Source organism: Mirounga leonina, unplaced genomic scaffold, assembly GCF_011800145.1.
Source record: "Mirounga leonina isolate KUSES-001 unplaced genomic scaffold, KU_Mleo_1.0 Mir_197, whole genome shotgun sequence".
Taxonomy (NCBI): domain Eukaryota; kingdom Metazoa; phylum Chordata; class Mammalia; order Carnivora; family Phocidae; genus Mirounga; species Mirounga leonina.
This window is the reverse complement of record NW_023270494.1, coordinates 386665-402810: the sequence shown is the minus strand read 5'-3', so window position 1 is coordinate 402810 and position 16146 is coordinate 386665. Positions and strand designations below refer to the sequence as shown.

Sequence of the window (16146 nt, the reverse complement as noted above, 5' to 3'; positions counted from 1 at the left end):
GGGGGGGGGGGCAGAGGGAGAGGCAGACTCTCCACTGAGCAGGGAACCCGATGCGGGCAGCCCAGGGTCCTGTGATCATGACCTGAGCTGAAGGCAGATGCTTAACCAACTAGCCACGCAGGCGCCCAGTTAAAAAAAAATTTTTTTTTTAAGATTTATTTATTAGAGTGCACATGTGCGCGGCAGTGGGTGGCAAAGGAGAGAGAATCTCAAGCAGGCTCCAGGCCCAGTGCCATGACCCTGAGATCGTGACCTGAGCCGAAATCAAGAGTTGGATGCTCAACTGATGGAGCAACCTAGGCGGCTCTTAAAGATTTTTGTAAAAATAATAATTTAATTTTTTTTTTTTTAAATAATCTCAATAGCCAATGTGGGGCTCGAACCCACAACCCCACCACGTTCCACCAGCTGAGCCAGCTAGGTGCCCTGACAGTTAACTCTTTTTATCCTCATTTTACTGAGGGGGCGATGGTCAAAAAGAAGAAGGTTCACTTTATCATAGAGGGTAGATCCAGATTTGAAGCAGGCGGTTTGGCTTGTGGCTTGTCACCACACTCCGTGCGGCCCGCTTGGTGCAAGCGCCTTTGGTGCCCTGCTGTCCCGCGAGCTGCTTTTTCCCTGGCAGTGTACGTTGAACGTCTTATGTCTGAGTACACGTCCTCTCATAATCTGGAAAGGGAAAGGTGCTCCACTGAACCCTAGTTTTAAAATATTCTCTTGGGGCGTCTGGGTGGCGCAGTCGGCGAGTGTCTGACTCTTGGTCTTTCAGCTCAGGTCATGATCTCAGGGTTGTGGGATCAAGCCCTATGTCAGACTCTGCTCAGTGTGGAGTCCGCTTGAGATTCTCTCTCTCCTTCTGCCCCCGCCCTCCCCACGCACGGGTATGCACACACTCTCTCTCTCTCAAATAAATAATCTTAAAAAAATTCTCTTATAGATGGATGTTTGGTTTGTTTCTGATTGTGTTCTGTGAGAAGTAGTACGGTGATGAACCACCTTTACGTACCCTTTGTGTATTTGTCTTGTAAATGGGACTGTCAGGTGAGTGGGTGTACATTTCTAAAGGTTTGGCACTGATTGTCCCCCAGAGAAAAGATCTTTTGTGTATGTATCATCTGGAAAAACCTTAGTTGAGATGAGAATTGGGAACTTCTTAAGGCAAGCCTCCAAAGAGAAGCTAGTCATTTGTTTTAACCCTGGGTCCTCTTCTGTTTGAGTGGGGCCTCCTAACTGTTCTCTATACTAACATGTTGACAGGTCCCAAGTGTGCTTTGTGGACACCATGATTTTTTTTTTTTAAAGATTTATTTATTTATTTTAGAGAGAGAGTGAGAGAAAGAGAGAGGGGAGGATGAGCAGGAGTAGGGGCAGAGGGAGAGGGAGAACGTCAAGCAGACTCCCTGCTGAGTCAGACACTCAAGGGACTGAACCACCCATGTACCCCTGTGGTTCTTTGCTACAGCTGGGTGACACATACGCGTTTCATTTTTCTCTTTTTACACATGTATTTCAAGGGGTCTGGCCACATGCCATGTGCAACTAGGCATCTGCCGGGTGGTGAGCACAGCATTTGGCTCTTGCTGGCAAGGAGTCTAGGGGTGCTTTGTGCAGCTTTGGAATTGGGCCTCTGCCTAGAAGCTTCATGACCTGGCTTCTCTGGGAGCTGCTGCATGTGCGACTGGCTGGTGAGTGGGTCCCAGAGATTTATATGGTGTGTGTAATGGTGCCTGTCCTTGATCCTTTCTTCTAGGCCTACTTGGTTGTCAGTGACAAGGCCCGAGATGCCGCTGCTGTCCTTGTGTCCAAGTAAGTACCTTGTGTTGGTTGATATGTGACTGGTGGGTTCCGAGAGGGTTTGTCTTACATACTCTTCTGCATTCCCTGTGTTTCTGTGTTACCTTGGAGCCTCCTCCACACCGGGCGGATGGGCCTGGGAAAATCTTTCCTACTGCCCAGTATGTGTCTCTTTCTTTGAGGGAGCATCGGCTCTGTTTGGCTGCAGACCTTTGAACCTGAGAGTGCTGGGCTAGGGGCTCATGGAGGTCACCTGATGGGCCTGTCAACAGAGTGCAGATTTAGAACAGGTGTAATAGTTATACCTGGGGCAGAAGCTTACCTTTGGGGTGGTGGCAGTTAGATGAGTCTTTAAAGGTCGCTTTGAAAGCAGTTAATGCTGTGGTTTATGGAGATCATGAGCTTGATTGGGTCATTGTGGCTTGGGATAAAAATCCCCAAACATTCTCTGTTGACTGAAAAACAGGCTGTGCCTCAAACATGTGAACATGGCTTTCTTAGTCTGATGAGCTCGGTGAGCTGACCCAAACAGTGGCCCTGGTGTCTCTGAAAAAATGCAAAAGACGTGTGTGAGAGCTATGGAAGCTTGTTTCATGAAATGCGAAAATGGAAGGAAACAGTTTTTCTACATTAATCTTTTGTAGGAATGTGACTTAAAATAAGTGTATTGAGTAGATAAATGGGAATATTTGGCTTTTCCCCACTCTACATTTGTGAAAGTTGAAAATGGGCCGTAAAAACTTTTGGATATTTTGATTGGGAAAATGGGCAACACTTCATTCAGGGTCCCCTTATACTTAGGTGTATAGCCATGACCTTCCACAAAGTGGTAAGAGAAACCCTTAATTTGTAGGGCAGTGGGGGCACTTGCTGCACCATAGGGCAGAGCTTGGATAGAAGAGCTGATTTCAGGTGTGAGGGGAACATGTGAGCCCACCTGCATTGCTTCACCTGGGGGACAGAGATACTCACTGGACAGAGGTTTCTTGTGATTAAAAAAATGAGTTTCTGGGATGCCTGGATGGCTTGGTTGGTTGAGCGTCTGCCTTCAGCTCAGGTCATGATCCTGGGGTCTTGGGATCGAGCCCTGCATTGGGCTCCCTGCTCAGCAGGGAGTCTGCTTCTCCCTCTGCCTGCCCCTCCCCCTGCTTCTGTGCAAGCTCTCTCTCTAATAAATAAAATCTTTAAAAAATAAAAGAAAAATAAAAAAATGAGTTTCTTTTTAATTCTAAGAGTAATCTTGTGTTTTGGAAAATAAAGAAACGTATAAAGTACAAAATCCACGTGTACCTTCATCCCCCAGAGGTGTACCTGCTCCTGCTTTTCGTCCCGATGCTGTCCGTTGGTGCCACCGCTCTGTCTGTGGGTATGTTGGTGCACACGCTGGTCGTACCGGCTACCAGCAGATGGGCCTGGAGCTTTAATCAGTCTTTTTCTAGAACACTGTTACGGTGTGAATATACTCCTGTTTCTCCAGTCCCCTGTTGGACGTGTAGACTGCTGCCTGCTACTTGTTAGTAAAATCAGTGCCATCATGAATGTCTTACATAAAACTTTGTGCCGTTCGGATTGATTCTTAGAGATGAATTCCTGGAAGTGGAATGGACATTTTAGGGGTTTTAAATGCAATTACTGGAAAGGTTACCTTTCCCCTATATTTACCAGTACTATGTGAGATCTTAACGTGTTTGCCAGATTTGTTAGGTGAAAAATTGTTTTTATTATTTTTTATTACCAGCAATACTGAGGGTTTGGTAGAGTTATGCTGAGTTTGACTTTGTGGAGCACCACCCTTTGGGGGCTGGGGAGGTGAAGCCCTAAACCTTTGTTCCCTCCCTGATGTCCTCCAGGAAAGGGGACCTGGGAACAGATCCAACCACTTGGCGGGACTCTCCTGCACCATCTAGTGGTCAGGACGAGTAAGCATTTCGCGTGGTTGAGGCTGGTTTTCAGCGCATTAAAAATGCCCTAGCCAATTTGCCAGGCTGTAGATGCATCCCGATGCTGTGTAGCCAGGTTCTCAGAATGTTCCAGAATGGGTGTAACTTTAACTGCACTGGCCGAGCATCTTCTGATACACTGGGCAGTGGCTGTTCTGAGGGAAGAGAGGGCTCTGGGTGGGAGGGCTTGTGGCTGGGATGAGAGCTTCCCGCAGGGTTGCCGAGGCAGGTGCCGGAACCGAGTGCTGCTTCGTACGTGATGCAAACACAAAGAAGTGGGCCAGCACGTCGTAAGACGGGTTTCTGCAGCATTAAGTGAAGAGTGCCACCACGTGTGTTCCCTGGGGGGCAGTTGAAGGGAGTTGAGGTCCTGTTGCCTGACACTCTCTGGTCCCATGTCTCCTTGGGAGGGTGTCCCTGGGCCTCTCTTGGAGGCTGCACATTTCCCACCCTCTGTCTCTTCATGTCCTTTGCTTGTTTCCTGTGTTTCTGCCCCCAGAGTTGAAGCTTTCCTAGGAGAGGATGGGCCCAACCTGAGCCCCCGAGTCAGATAGCATGTAGACTGGCTAGAGAGGAATAAAGGGGGCCCCGGCTCTGGTGTGGGGGCTCAGGGGTGGCTGCCAGCTTAGACCAGCATGTAAAAGAGTGGGCAGGATCCAGTATGTGCCATCCCAGCTTCCAGAGAGTGCAGAGCTGAGCATATGTGGGCTCTGCTTGGGGCTGTGCAGCACTGGGTCGAGGGGGTGGGAGAAAGGAAGACCCATGGCAGAGATGGATTTGGGCCAAGGAAAGGGACGGGCTGAGTAGTAGGTGTTGGTGGGGTTCCTGGGCAGTGGTGGGGACGGGTAAAGGTGGTCCTGCAGTGTAGGGGGCCTCAGGATGAGTGGGAGCCCAGGAGGGAGGAGACGAGGGTGGTGGGGCCTGTGTATTACCTCAAAGAGGTCATGCTGGGGAATGGCCACCTGATGGTCTGGGTAGTGTCTTGGTGTTTTAGATTGGAGAGTCCATCTTGAAAGGAGGACATAATTCACAATGCAGGACATTCACAATCTGAGGACAGATGTCCTGGCGTGGAGACTTCTCTTGATGGGAGGATGTGGTGGGCCAGAAAGGGGTGAGCTCTCTTCAGTTGGAGCCTTGGTTGAGCTATCAACCTGCCTGTTTGTTTCCTTCTGGCAGGTTTGTCACACGGCCTGATGTCAAGCAGAAGAAGATGGCAGGTTTCCTAGACTGGAGCCTGCACACCTTGGCCCGCTCCTCCTTCCAGACCATCGAGGGGGTCATTGCCATGGATGGCATGCTACAGTCCCTGGTAAACACTGCTCCGGGGGAGGGGATAAGTTCTCTTCACCTTTGAGTCCATCCTGAAGTAGCTGGAACATAGTAAGAGACCATTAACCCTAGCAGCACAGTACTGCACCTTAAAACCCAGGGTTGTCCTTGGATTGTCAGCATTGGGCTTTCTGCTCCAGTGAAGGAGATGGCCTGAGCCAGCCTGGTGTGTCGCCACCAGGGGGCAGTGGTGTCCACAGAGCTGGGGCAGGCAGGCGTGCCGGCGGGCAGGCGGGCAGGCGGGCAGGCGGGCAGGGCATGTCCTCTTTGGGTTTCCTGCTGCGTAATTGTGTTACAGAGTATAATTATCGGAACAAACTCTGATGAAATAAAGCAGGTGATTTGACATTTGATTTTGTTCAGCTACTTGGGTTAGGGTGTTAGTAACAAGTGTGTTAAACACAAAAAGGCGCCTGCCCACAGAGTGCACCCGTGGGTGCCCTACCTCCAGCCCTTTCCACTCCCTGCTTCATCTGTCTGTTGTGTTGCCTTTTTTTTTCTTTAAGATTTTATTTATTTGAGAGAGAGAGAGCGAGAGTGAGAGAGCACGAGCAGGGGGAGCGGCAGGCAGAGGGAGAGGGAGAGGCAGGCTCCCCGCTGAGCAGGGAGCCCGATGCGGGGCTCGGTCCCAGGACCTTGAGATCATGACCTGAGCCGAAGGCAGACGCTTAACAGACCGAGCCACCCAGGTGCCCCTGTGTTGCCTTTTCTAGTCCTAATGAGGAGGACAGTTCCCAGAAGAGGGAAGGCTGCTGAGGCCCTCATGGTCCTTGGGTGTTGTGGGCATGGTACCTCCTCTCTGCTCTTTAATTGCAGCGGGTGAGACTTGGTTCTTGGCCTTGTTTCTGAAGCTGTAGAGGCCCATGGCCCACTTTCTGGAGAGCAGGGCATTTCGGACTGCGTTTAAATGGAGACATTTGGACCCATGACTCAGTGTGACATCATTTTCTCGGGTGTTGTCCCATGTGCTGGCTGTTGACAGGTGGGATGAGGTGTAAGAAGTCATGAGGGTCAGTGAAAAGTGGGGCTGATGGTGTTATCACCCAGGGCAGTGGGCACAGGATGTGGGAGGAGAGGAGATGACAGCCAGGGCTGCCTCAGGGCCCTGGGGAAAGCCCTTTCTCACTGTACACCCTGTCCTGGGCACTTAAGGTACAGACCGCCTGGCCCCTCTCAGGAATGTTCTCGGCATCTGTTTCTTTCCATTTGTGTTGCTGTTGTCTTTAGGAAGGACAACCTTTCAAATGATGAGAATATTTCAAGACATTTTATAAAGAAACCTGGAAAAATAGAACATTTTCTGAATTCCTGTGGTCTGTTGAGGTGCTGTTTTTTTTCCTTTCTTCCATTCTGTAAATGAACGTGATATGTTGTGTACTAGTTCTTAGAAAATATTGAGAGGGGGCGCCAGGGTGCCTTAGTCGAGTGTCCAGCTCGATTTTGGCTTAGGTCATGATCTCCTGGGTTGTGGGATCAAACCCGTTTTGGGGCCTGCGCTCAGCAGGGAGTCTGCTTCTCTCCTTCTTCTCTCTTTGTCCCTCTCCCTGCTCAGGCATGCGTGTGCGTGTGTGTGTGTGTGTGTGCATGTGCGTGCAGGCGCACGCACGCTGTCTCTCAAATAAATAAATCTTAAAAAAAATTGAGATAATTCACATACCGTAAGTAATCTGCTTTTTTTTTTAAAGATTTTATTTATTTGACAGAGAGAGACAGTGAGAGAGGGGACACAAGCAGGGGGAGTGGGAGAGGGAGAAGCAGGCTTCCCGCGGAGCAGGGAGCCCGATGCGGGGCTCGATCCCAGGACCCCGGGATCATAACCTGAGCGAAGGCAGACGCTTAACAACCGAGCCACCGAGGCGTCTGCTTTTTTAAAGTGTCTAATTCAGTGATTATTTTGTATATGCACAAGGTCACATACTCAACACCACTATCTAATTTCAGAATATTCTCATCACTGATAAAGGAAACCCCACACCTGTTAGCAATCACTCCCCTCTGCAACCATTAATTTAGTTTCTGTCTCTGTGGATTTGCTCATTTTGAACATTTTATATAAATGGAATTGTACAACATGTGACCTTTGTCAGTGGCTTCTTTCATTTAGCATCATGTTTTCAAGGTTCATCCATGTTGTAGTGTAGGTCAGTAATTCATTCCTTTTTATGGCCAAATAATATTCCACTGTATGGGTATTCTTAGCTACTATGAATAGTGTTAACCTGAACTTCTGTGTGTAAGTTTTTGTTTGAGCATATATTTTAGTTCCCTTGGGTACGTAACAATAGTTTTTTTTTTTAATTTATTTTTTATTTTTAAAAGATTTTATTTATTTATTTGACAGAGAGACAGTGAGAGAGGGAACAAAGGCAGGGGGAGTGGGAGAGGGAGAAGCAGGCTTCCCACCAAGCAGGGAGCCCGATGGGGGCTCGATCCCAGGACCCTGGGATCATGACCTGAGCCGAAGGCAGACACTTAACGACTGAGCCACCCAGGCGCCCCAGTAGGTTTTTTTTTTTTTTTAATTTAACAATTTAAATATTTTCTATGTTTTTGAAGTCTTAGTTTTCCTCATGGCCGCACATCTGTCACGTGATGAAACGTGGGTATCAGCTTGTGCAGATGCACAGCCTGTGCCTTCAGGCGGCTCTCACTCCAGCTGTGTGTGGAGATGGTGCTTAAAGAGGGTTGTATTGGGATTTTCAGTGTAATTGCTATGATGGGAGTCAGTGCAGCGTGAGGCTGGCCTGGAAGGGCACCTAGTGTGGATGTGGATGGGAGGGGGAGGTGCGGGATACAGACGTGTGCCCACCAGGCTGTCTGTCATTGCCTGAATTCTGGAGAAGTGCATTTATGTTTTAGGTAATTCTGGTAAAGGATGGGTGAATGGGGCAGAGATGCTTTTTTTTTTATTAAAGATTTTATTTATTTGACAGAGCACAAGCAGAGGGAGAGAGAGGGAGAAGCAAGTTCCCTGCTGAACAAGGAGCCCGATGTGGGACTCGATCCCAGGACCCTGGGATCATGACCTGGGCTGAAGGCAGCCACTTAACTGACTGAGCCACCCAGGCGTCCCGGGGCAGAGATGCTTTATTTGAAGGTTTGGGTGTAAGGGGATTCTTAATTTTTTGGCATGAGTTGCATTGAGAAGTCTTAGGTCATAGAGAAACAATTGGAAGGTCTGACAAAATATAACTGGAGTCTGTCAGTCTACTGTGACCTGCAGGGCAAAATGCCAGACCTATCTGAATGTGGGCGAGGGATGATGAGGCACATTCGACCTAACTTGCTTTTGTGGTTATGGTCCTATTTTAGACCTTCTTTGCCCAGTCAGGAATTTGTATCAGTCACGGGCTCTCGGGGTCTCCTGTAGGCTTTGCCCAGAAGCCACTCCTCCCAAGAGCCGCAGCTGTGTTCATACACACAGGGGCAGCTGGGCCAGCAGGGTGCCTAGGCTGTAGGGCTGGAGCCTGCTGTGACCGCCCTAGGGACCTGCGGGCAGGTGAGGCCTGTGTGGCCCCTGCCTGGGCTGGTGGCAAGGAGGCAGCGGTGGGCCTGTGTACTCAAGCCACCTGCGAGAGTTCCTGATGGCTCCCTTGTCCCTGGGCTCAGGTCCTCGGGGCTCTTCCTGAAGGCTTGAGAAGGGCGTAGGGACCCTTTTTTGTCCACTTCTGCAGTTGCTTTGCCCTAGGTCCTTTTATTTATTTTTTTAAAACATTTTTGATCATCTTGTTGCCTGTCTCTACATTGTTCCCAGGTTTTCTGCTGCTTCTTCCTAAGTGGGAGACACACGCCTTTAATGGCAAAACCCAGTGCTGGTTGGGAAAGGCTGCCGAGTGTTGTCCTGCCAGCTACAGGAGCAGGTCAGCATCCCTCTCAGTGCAGAGAGCCAGCCAGGAGTGGGGTAGTGCTGTGGACGTGGACATCTCCAGGCTCCACCCTTAGGAGAAGTTCTCGTTTTCTCTTTCTCCTGAGGAATAGAGGGATTTTCCCAAAAGCTTCTGCCCCTTCCCCCAGCTGGGCCCTGGAGCAGCATGGCAGCCATATCTCAGAGCTGTCTGGAGAGGTGCGCCCTCAGTGGGGTGGACAACTGCCTGACAGGGCAACCCAAATCCTAGGGAAGTGAGTAAATGAAACTGCTGGGAAGTGGCACTCTGCAGGGCCCAGCACACCCCTTCTGGAGCCTTCTGAAGCTCCCGTGTTTCCTCTGGAAAACCTAGGGTCCTTCTGGACTCACATGTCTTGTTTCCTTTTCTCTTTTCCTTTTCAGAGCAGTGATTTGGTCTAATTACTGCTGATGCTGCCTGGTCAGGAGGAAGTGGTGTGGGGTGTTGGGCTCTCCCAAGCAGGGAGCGGGTTTCACCATGAGCTCGTCAGACCTGAACAGCAGAGGCTGGGCGTCCGCTCTGCATGATGAAACTTGCAGGTGTATTGTGCTTTCAGATTTCGTCTGTCTCCTTTGATGCACTTGGCTTCATTTCTATCCACCTGTTCATTAGTGTGAGTTAGGCAAAACAGGTGAACTTGTAACAAGCACCATCGAAACTAGGGTTTGATTTTATTTTCCTGGAAGCATGTTCCTCTTCTAGCAATGAATTTTAACTCTTGTGTGGGAGAAACAGGAGTCTGGTAGCTTCCTATCCCTGGAAGGCCCTCTGGCTTAGTCCTGCTTTAAGCATTAGGATTATTGCAGATTGAGGAAATTCAAAGAAGGAAAACCCATATTAAAAATTGAAAATGGTCATCGTTTGAATATGCTGTGACTTCTGCTTCCTTATTGATGGTTGCACCATTGTGGCTCTCACTGCTTAGATTGAAGAGCCTAACGACTGACTGGTGACGTGGGGCTTCCCTTCCTGTGTTCCCTGTAATGGCTGGGAGGCAGGTGGGCACTTCTATTGCCAAAGACAGGGTTCTTACACAGAAATACTGCTGGTGTGATGAGTGGCAGTAAAACACTCTCCTCTTTGCCAGTTATGATTGTATCCCCCCTTCACAATGAAGTTTGTTTTATTTACTTTATCATTGATAAAAGCATTGCTCACATTAAAGGATAGATTTTTTTTTTTAAAGATTTTATTTATTTATTTGACAGAGACACAGCGAGAGAGGGAACACAAGCAGGGGGAGTGGGAGAGGGAGAAGCAGGCTTCCCGCAGAGCAGGGAGCCTGATGGGGGGCTTGATCCCAGGACTCCGGGATCATGACCTGAGCTGAAGGCAGACGCTTAATGACTGAGCCACCCATGCGCCCCAAGGATAGAATGTTTTGTTGCAAATGTTAAAAACCAGGTAATCCCATCGCCAGTGCCTGAATGCATGTGTGAGGACAAACACCGAAGCCTCTCTGCTTTTGCCTAGAGTCTAAGTAAATAAAAGGAGTTTCCAGCGCCGGTAGAATGGCTGTCGATGCCACAAGGGCAGGATGTACCAGAAATGCACGTCCCAGGCTCCAGGGTGTGTTGGTGGGTGCTTTGCTGCCCTGAGGGAGGCCGATTTGCTATGGGCCAGTCCTGAGCCTCAGGACGCCCTGTAGCAACACCTGTGACCTCAGGCAGAGGTGAAGGCCTTGCTCCATGCTCCCCGCCTGTAGAAGGGAAATAACAAACCTCTTACCTCAGAGGGTGGTGTGGAGGCTAATTAGTGCGTGTCATGCTCTTTGAAGATGAAAAGAAGCCACCTGATTATCCAAAACACTTGTCATGTAGGCTTTGCTTTCTTTCCTTTTAGGGTTCTTTGGAGGGTAGCACTCTGGTTTCATTTAGGGTTCAGTGTGGCCGGAGGACAAATGGTCCAAACTGAGCTTTTAGTCGTAGCCCTTGCTGGGGCAGGGTTTTGGGTGGAGGAAGATAGGGTAGGAGCCATTTGAATGTGTTTGTGTTTCAGTATGCATGTGCATTTATGTAGTGTTCATGTGTTCTTGTAGAATTCAGGTGAAATGCGTACCTTCTGTTTCCTTGTGGATTTAAATCCATGGAGCAGCCAACTCTGATACTGTTTTAATTCTATGTAACTCAGCATTTTACGTGGGGCAGGCAGCATGGTGGCATGAGTGTTGTTGAAACATGCATGGTGTGTGGCACGCCTTTAATTCCATTGGCGGGCCTGGTTTGTACACCTGCTGTGTGAGGAGATGACGTGCTCTGCTGGACAGGTGCATGCTCGCAGGCAGCCCAGCCGAGCCCACGCTCAGAGGGGAGGGGGCCTTGTCGGTCACAGGCTCTCCCCGCCTCTTAGATGAGAGAGGGAGCACGCGGCAGCGCCGCTGGCTGCTGTGGAGCTGGCCAAGAGCTGCGGGCCTCCTGGCTGGTGCTCTCTGTCCAGCCTGGCCTGTGGCCTCCACTGCAGGCTGTCTAAGGGCCCTGTAGCTCCCACCCACTCAGTGGTTGGGTTCTCACGTGAATGGGCCCTGGCTGCCCTTACCCCTCCCTCTAAGCAGGTGTTTCTCAGGCTTTGTTCTTGCTGTTTGAGGGCGGCTGATACTTCTCTCCTGATTCACCCTTGACCTTTAGTTCCTGGTTCCTCTCCTTAGCCCCAGAGCCCTAGTTCTGTGCACCTGTTGTGCTTCAGACTCCATGAGTCCAAGATTGTGCCTGCTATTCTGTCCCTTTTCTCTCCTCCTGCCAGCCCGTGGAAGGAGGGCCCAGCAACAAACAAGAATGCTCAGGCAGGGACTGGGTCCAGTCTCATCTGGCCATGTGGATGAGGCTTTGGGATGTGTTGCTGGCCTGGCCCTCCTTTCCTGGTGTGCTGGCCATGGCCACCCCCTCCATGGCCTGTCCTCCACCCTGGGCCAGGAGTCTGTCCTCGGCCTAGAACAAGGCTCTCTGCTCTGGTGCTCTCTCCAGACAGGAGCTGGCTCAGTCTGTGGAGTCCCCTCTGTGGGCAGTGTCACCGCCTCTCGGTTCCTCAGCTGCAGCTGTGCTTTTTCTGTACAACGTTCAGTGGTGCCACTCTGGAGAAGCAGTGGCAAAGGGCCCAGGAATGGGGTGGGGGAGCCAGAGAGTAGACAGCCTGCAGAGGTCTATCCTCCAGGCCCCTCCAGCAGGGGGCCAGGCACCAGGCAGAGTCAGGCCTAGCAGGCTGGTTGTGTTGCTTTCCCCGAGGGTTTTAGGCCCTGTGCTGGCACTCCCTCGTGTGTGCCCTGGGTTAGGAGAGGGGTGAGCATGGAGGCGTGGGTCAGAAACGGCAGAGGCTCTTCTCAGTGGTTCCTGCCGTGGGTATTCTTGCTCAATCACTGGCCCCGTCAACATCCCTCAGTGGGCTCAGCTCTGTGCCCGTTTCGTCCCTTGGCGAGGTGTGCCGCCCTCTTTTCTTCCTGCTCCTCTTTGGGTCTCCTCTCCTCACTTCCACTCGGAGGGGAGGGGGCCTCTTGTGGGCCTCCTGGTGGGGGGCCCTCTCCTCCCGCTGGGCTCAGAGCCCCCCCCCGCCCAGGTGCCAGTGCGGCTTGGGACGGTGTCCCTCCTCTGAGCCTGTGGCCGTGCTGCTCTGGTGTGGGAATGGTGCATGTCCTGCCCTGGCCCGCTGGTTACTAGGTTCTCTGGCAGGAATTGTGTCTTTTGCATCTTCCTTATCTCCTGAGTTAGGCAAGTAGGAGATGTGTGATCAGTATTTTTGGTACCTTTCAATTAACTGAGAAACAATTATTTTTATCTAGAATTATTAGCTGTTGAAGCCAGTGGCAATAGCAAAGACCTCTTTGGGAGGGAGTAAGTCCTGCTAATCCTGGGTCTGTCTTGTACATCTCCTGCTGGTCTTTCCTCCTCACCTCGTGGAGGCTGCAGCAGGACCATGTCTGTCGCTCTTACAGATTGATTCCAACCCTTTTAATGGAGAGCTTTCAGATCTCTCAGCTTTGCAGTGTTTGAAATTCTTCTGTTAAAGGTCCTTGAAGGCCTTTGTGTGGTAGGTCAGTTTATGGAGTCTGACAGCCTTCCATGAGGTGGGCGGTGTGGGGGGGGGGGCCCCAAGGGCCACACCAAGAGTGGTCACCCTCGAGAGAAGAGAGGAGATGTCTTGCTTCTTCTGAGGGCTGGAGGTGCCTCTGGTCTGGCTGGCTTGTCTCCTTTGTAGGGTGGACGTCTGCCTGGCCAGGGCCTGGTCTTGGAGTGCAGCCTGGGTGGGCACTGCCCTCAGGACACATCTGCTTCTATATTTCTCAGTGCTTCTCTGACCAGTTTCAGCTTACTGTTATTTTTGGGGGGGGGGTGGCAGGCTTCCTTCACATTCCCCTCTTTTATCTTTGTAAGCTGGCAGATGCAGTGGGTTCCAGCCGGTGGTGGAGGAGGGTTATTTTCCTCCAAACTATGGAGTGTGTGTTAGAATTCCTCTGTAAGGGGTCTTTCGGTGTTACATAAAGATGCAGAGCCATTGGGACTTTGCTGCCTTCCACGAAAGGTGTGGCCCTGGGTGGGCTTGCTGTGGCGCAGCTGAGGACCATGGATGAGGACCATCCTCTAAATGCTGTCCGTCCTGGAACTGGTTGTGTCAGTGCTTGATGGTGTTTACTTTTATCCCCATTTGTGTGGCACGGCTGTCATGAGGGGGCACGGTACTGCTCCTTAGCATTGCGACAGGAGTCAGGGGTGCAGAAAGGGGGGGCCCACTTTGCTTGAGCTCTATCCTGACTGCGTGTTGGTGTGTTTATGATGTCATGTTTTTCTGGGGCACTGGGGACGGGACCACACATTGAAGGAGTGTGCTCACCAGCTCATAGGAGAATTCACAGGTGCTGGTGGGGGGCACCCCTGAGCGGGCATGGTGTGGGGGACCTTTTTCCCAGGTCCTGGGTGGAGCTGCTTTTCTTGGCCTTGACTTGTGGTGCTTCAGGGAGCCTTAGACCAGTGTCTCCTGCTCGGCAGCAGGGCAGACTGGCTCCTGAGCAGCTGACTGCCTGTGATTCACAGGCTCAGAGAACATGCCCCGGGGAGGGGAAACTGGTTTACACATTGCAGAAAAGCAGGCTTGGGTGGGTAGCAATCGAAAGGTGTGGTAGTTTAGAATGATTACTAAGAAACTCTTTTTGTTTGCACCTTGTGCTGTGCTGGTTTCTAGAACAAGAGAAACAGACCTGACGGTCATTTCTCCTGGGCTGCATGGTGGTGTTCTTTCTGATCTCGAAGAGGCGTAATTGCTTATGAAAGTGGGTGCTTTCACAGGCGTGGGCCGTTGGTTCATTTTTTATGCTTCCGTGAAAAGATCGCACCTCCCATTTCATGGCCTGGCTGATGAATACTTAAGGCCTTCAGAAGAGGGGCGCCTGGGTGGCTCAGTCGGTTAAACGTCTGCCTTCAGCTCAGGTCATGATCCCGGGGTCCTGGGATCGAGCCCCGCATCGGGCTCCCTGCTCAGCGGGGAGTCTGCTTCTCCCTCTCCCTCTGCCTGCCGTTCTGCCTGCTTGTGCTCGCTCTCTCTGTGTCAAATAAATAAATAAAATCTTAAAAAAAAAAAAAGACCTTCAGAAGACGAGAGCATTTTTACCTGCTCCACCGCCTGTGTGTGCCTGCATGGCCACATGCTCTCCCGAGTGAATGGCAGTGAAGGTGCCCCATTTTAATGTGTAAAGCAGCCTGGGGAGGGCGCCTCGGTGGCTGTGAGTGTCTGCCTTCGGCTCAGGTCATGATCCCGGGGTCCTGGGATCGAGGTTGGGTTCCCTGCTCCGCGGGGAGTCTGCTTCTCCTCCCTCTGCCCCTCCCCCCACTCATGCTCTCTCGCGCTCACTCTCTCCCAAATAAATAAAATCTTTGGAAAAAAATCGAATCAATAAATAAAATCTAAAAAAAAAAAAAGACTAACAAAAACAAAGCCCTTTTCTTCATTGATTTTGTTTTTGTTCTTTCCTTTTCATCCCTTTGCCTTCCTGAGTCTGTTCACAGGGGGTTGGGACTTTGTGATCCTAGTCTTCATGTGTACAGAGCGCTTGGGTTATCCTGTGGGGCTCAAGGTTGGGAAGAGCAGAGGGGTAGAACTCCTCTCGTGCCCATAAAGGATGTGTTATTGTTACTGCTTCCCGTTAGTCCAGGCAGCGGCAGCGGCTGTGGCTGGGCCTCGGTGCTGGCCCCCTTCTGTGTGGGGTGGGGCCATAAGGGGCGGAGCCAGGCATCTGCAGGCAGGTGCCCGTCACCGTTCGCCCGTGCCCAGTGGTGGGGCCATGTTAGCGCCAGCGTTCATCACTTTTGTTCCGTTCTCTTACTGAGGCTTTGTAAGGAATTTGGCAAATAAAGAATGTTCACATGAGAGATCACTTCTGGCATGTCATAATATTTTAAATTCTTAATAATTTACTTGGTGAATGAACCCAAAAAACACTTTTTTTTTTTTTGAAGATTTTATTTATTTGAGAGAGAGAGAGAGCACAAGCAGGGAAGAGGTCAGAGGGAGAGGGAGAAGCAGGGAGCCTAACTCGAGGCTTGATCCCAGGACTCTGGGATCATGACTTAGTCGAAAGCAGATGCTTAACTAACTGAGCCTCTAACGGAGCCACTCAAGCATCCCTCAAAGAACACTTGAACCAACCGCCAAGTGCTGTCAGCTCTGTTCTGGCAGCTCACAGTCCTTCCCTTCTTCCCCACAGACTTTCTGTACTGGTGAGTTCTCTTTATGTCCCTGCCACATGTCCTCATCCTGCTGTCAGGGTGGTGTTTGCCGTCCAGGCTTAGACAGTAGCATCCAGACCTATAGGGTGATTTCCTAAGTCGGGAGTTCTCCTAAGTCGGGAACAACCCACCCCAAAGCCTGTGGCTTAAAACTGCAGCTATTGTGAGGATTCTGTCGGTTCTGATAGTCTGGGCATGGGGTAGCTTGTCTGTCCCTTGAGGCCAGGTGGTTTGGGGAGTGCTCCATGGCTGGGAAGCCCACACAATGGGGGCAGCTTGAAGGGCTGAGCAACTCCTTGACTGTCAGGACCTTGTGTCAGGGGGACGGGAGTCTAGCGCACATGGGCTCACGTACCTTCATATCTAAAACAGAAATAGTTCTCACTTTGCTGGTTAAATATTGTTTCTGAAGGAGAGGAAATTCTTGTAAGAAATTCTTAGAAGTGCTCAGTGCTAGGATTCTTTGTTTAAGGGGCTTGGATGCTTGTG

General features: G+C 50.7%; 1 protein-coding gene across 1 annotated transcript in view; it reads left to right on the top strand.

Moving 5' to 3' along the window:
* TBCD (tubulin folding cofactor D) overlaps positions 1–16146 on the top strand; it is a 163741-nt gene that overhangs the window by 13305 nt on the left and 134290 nt on the right. Inside the window, exons 6-7 of the mRNA XM_035025692.1 lie at positions 1751–1806; positions 4914–5046. Of these exons, the coding sequence (XP_034881583.1) occupies positions 1751–1806; positions 4914–5046 (189 nt within the window). The remainder of the gene's footprint in view (positions 1–1750; positions 1807–4913; positions 5047–16146) is intronic.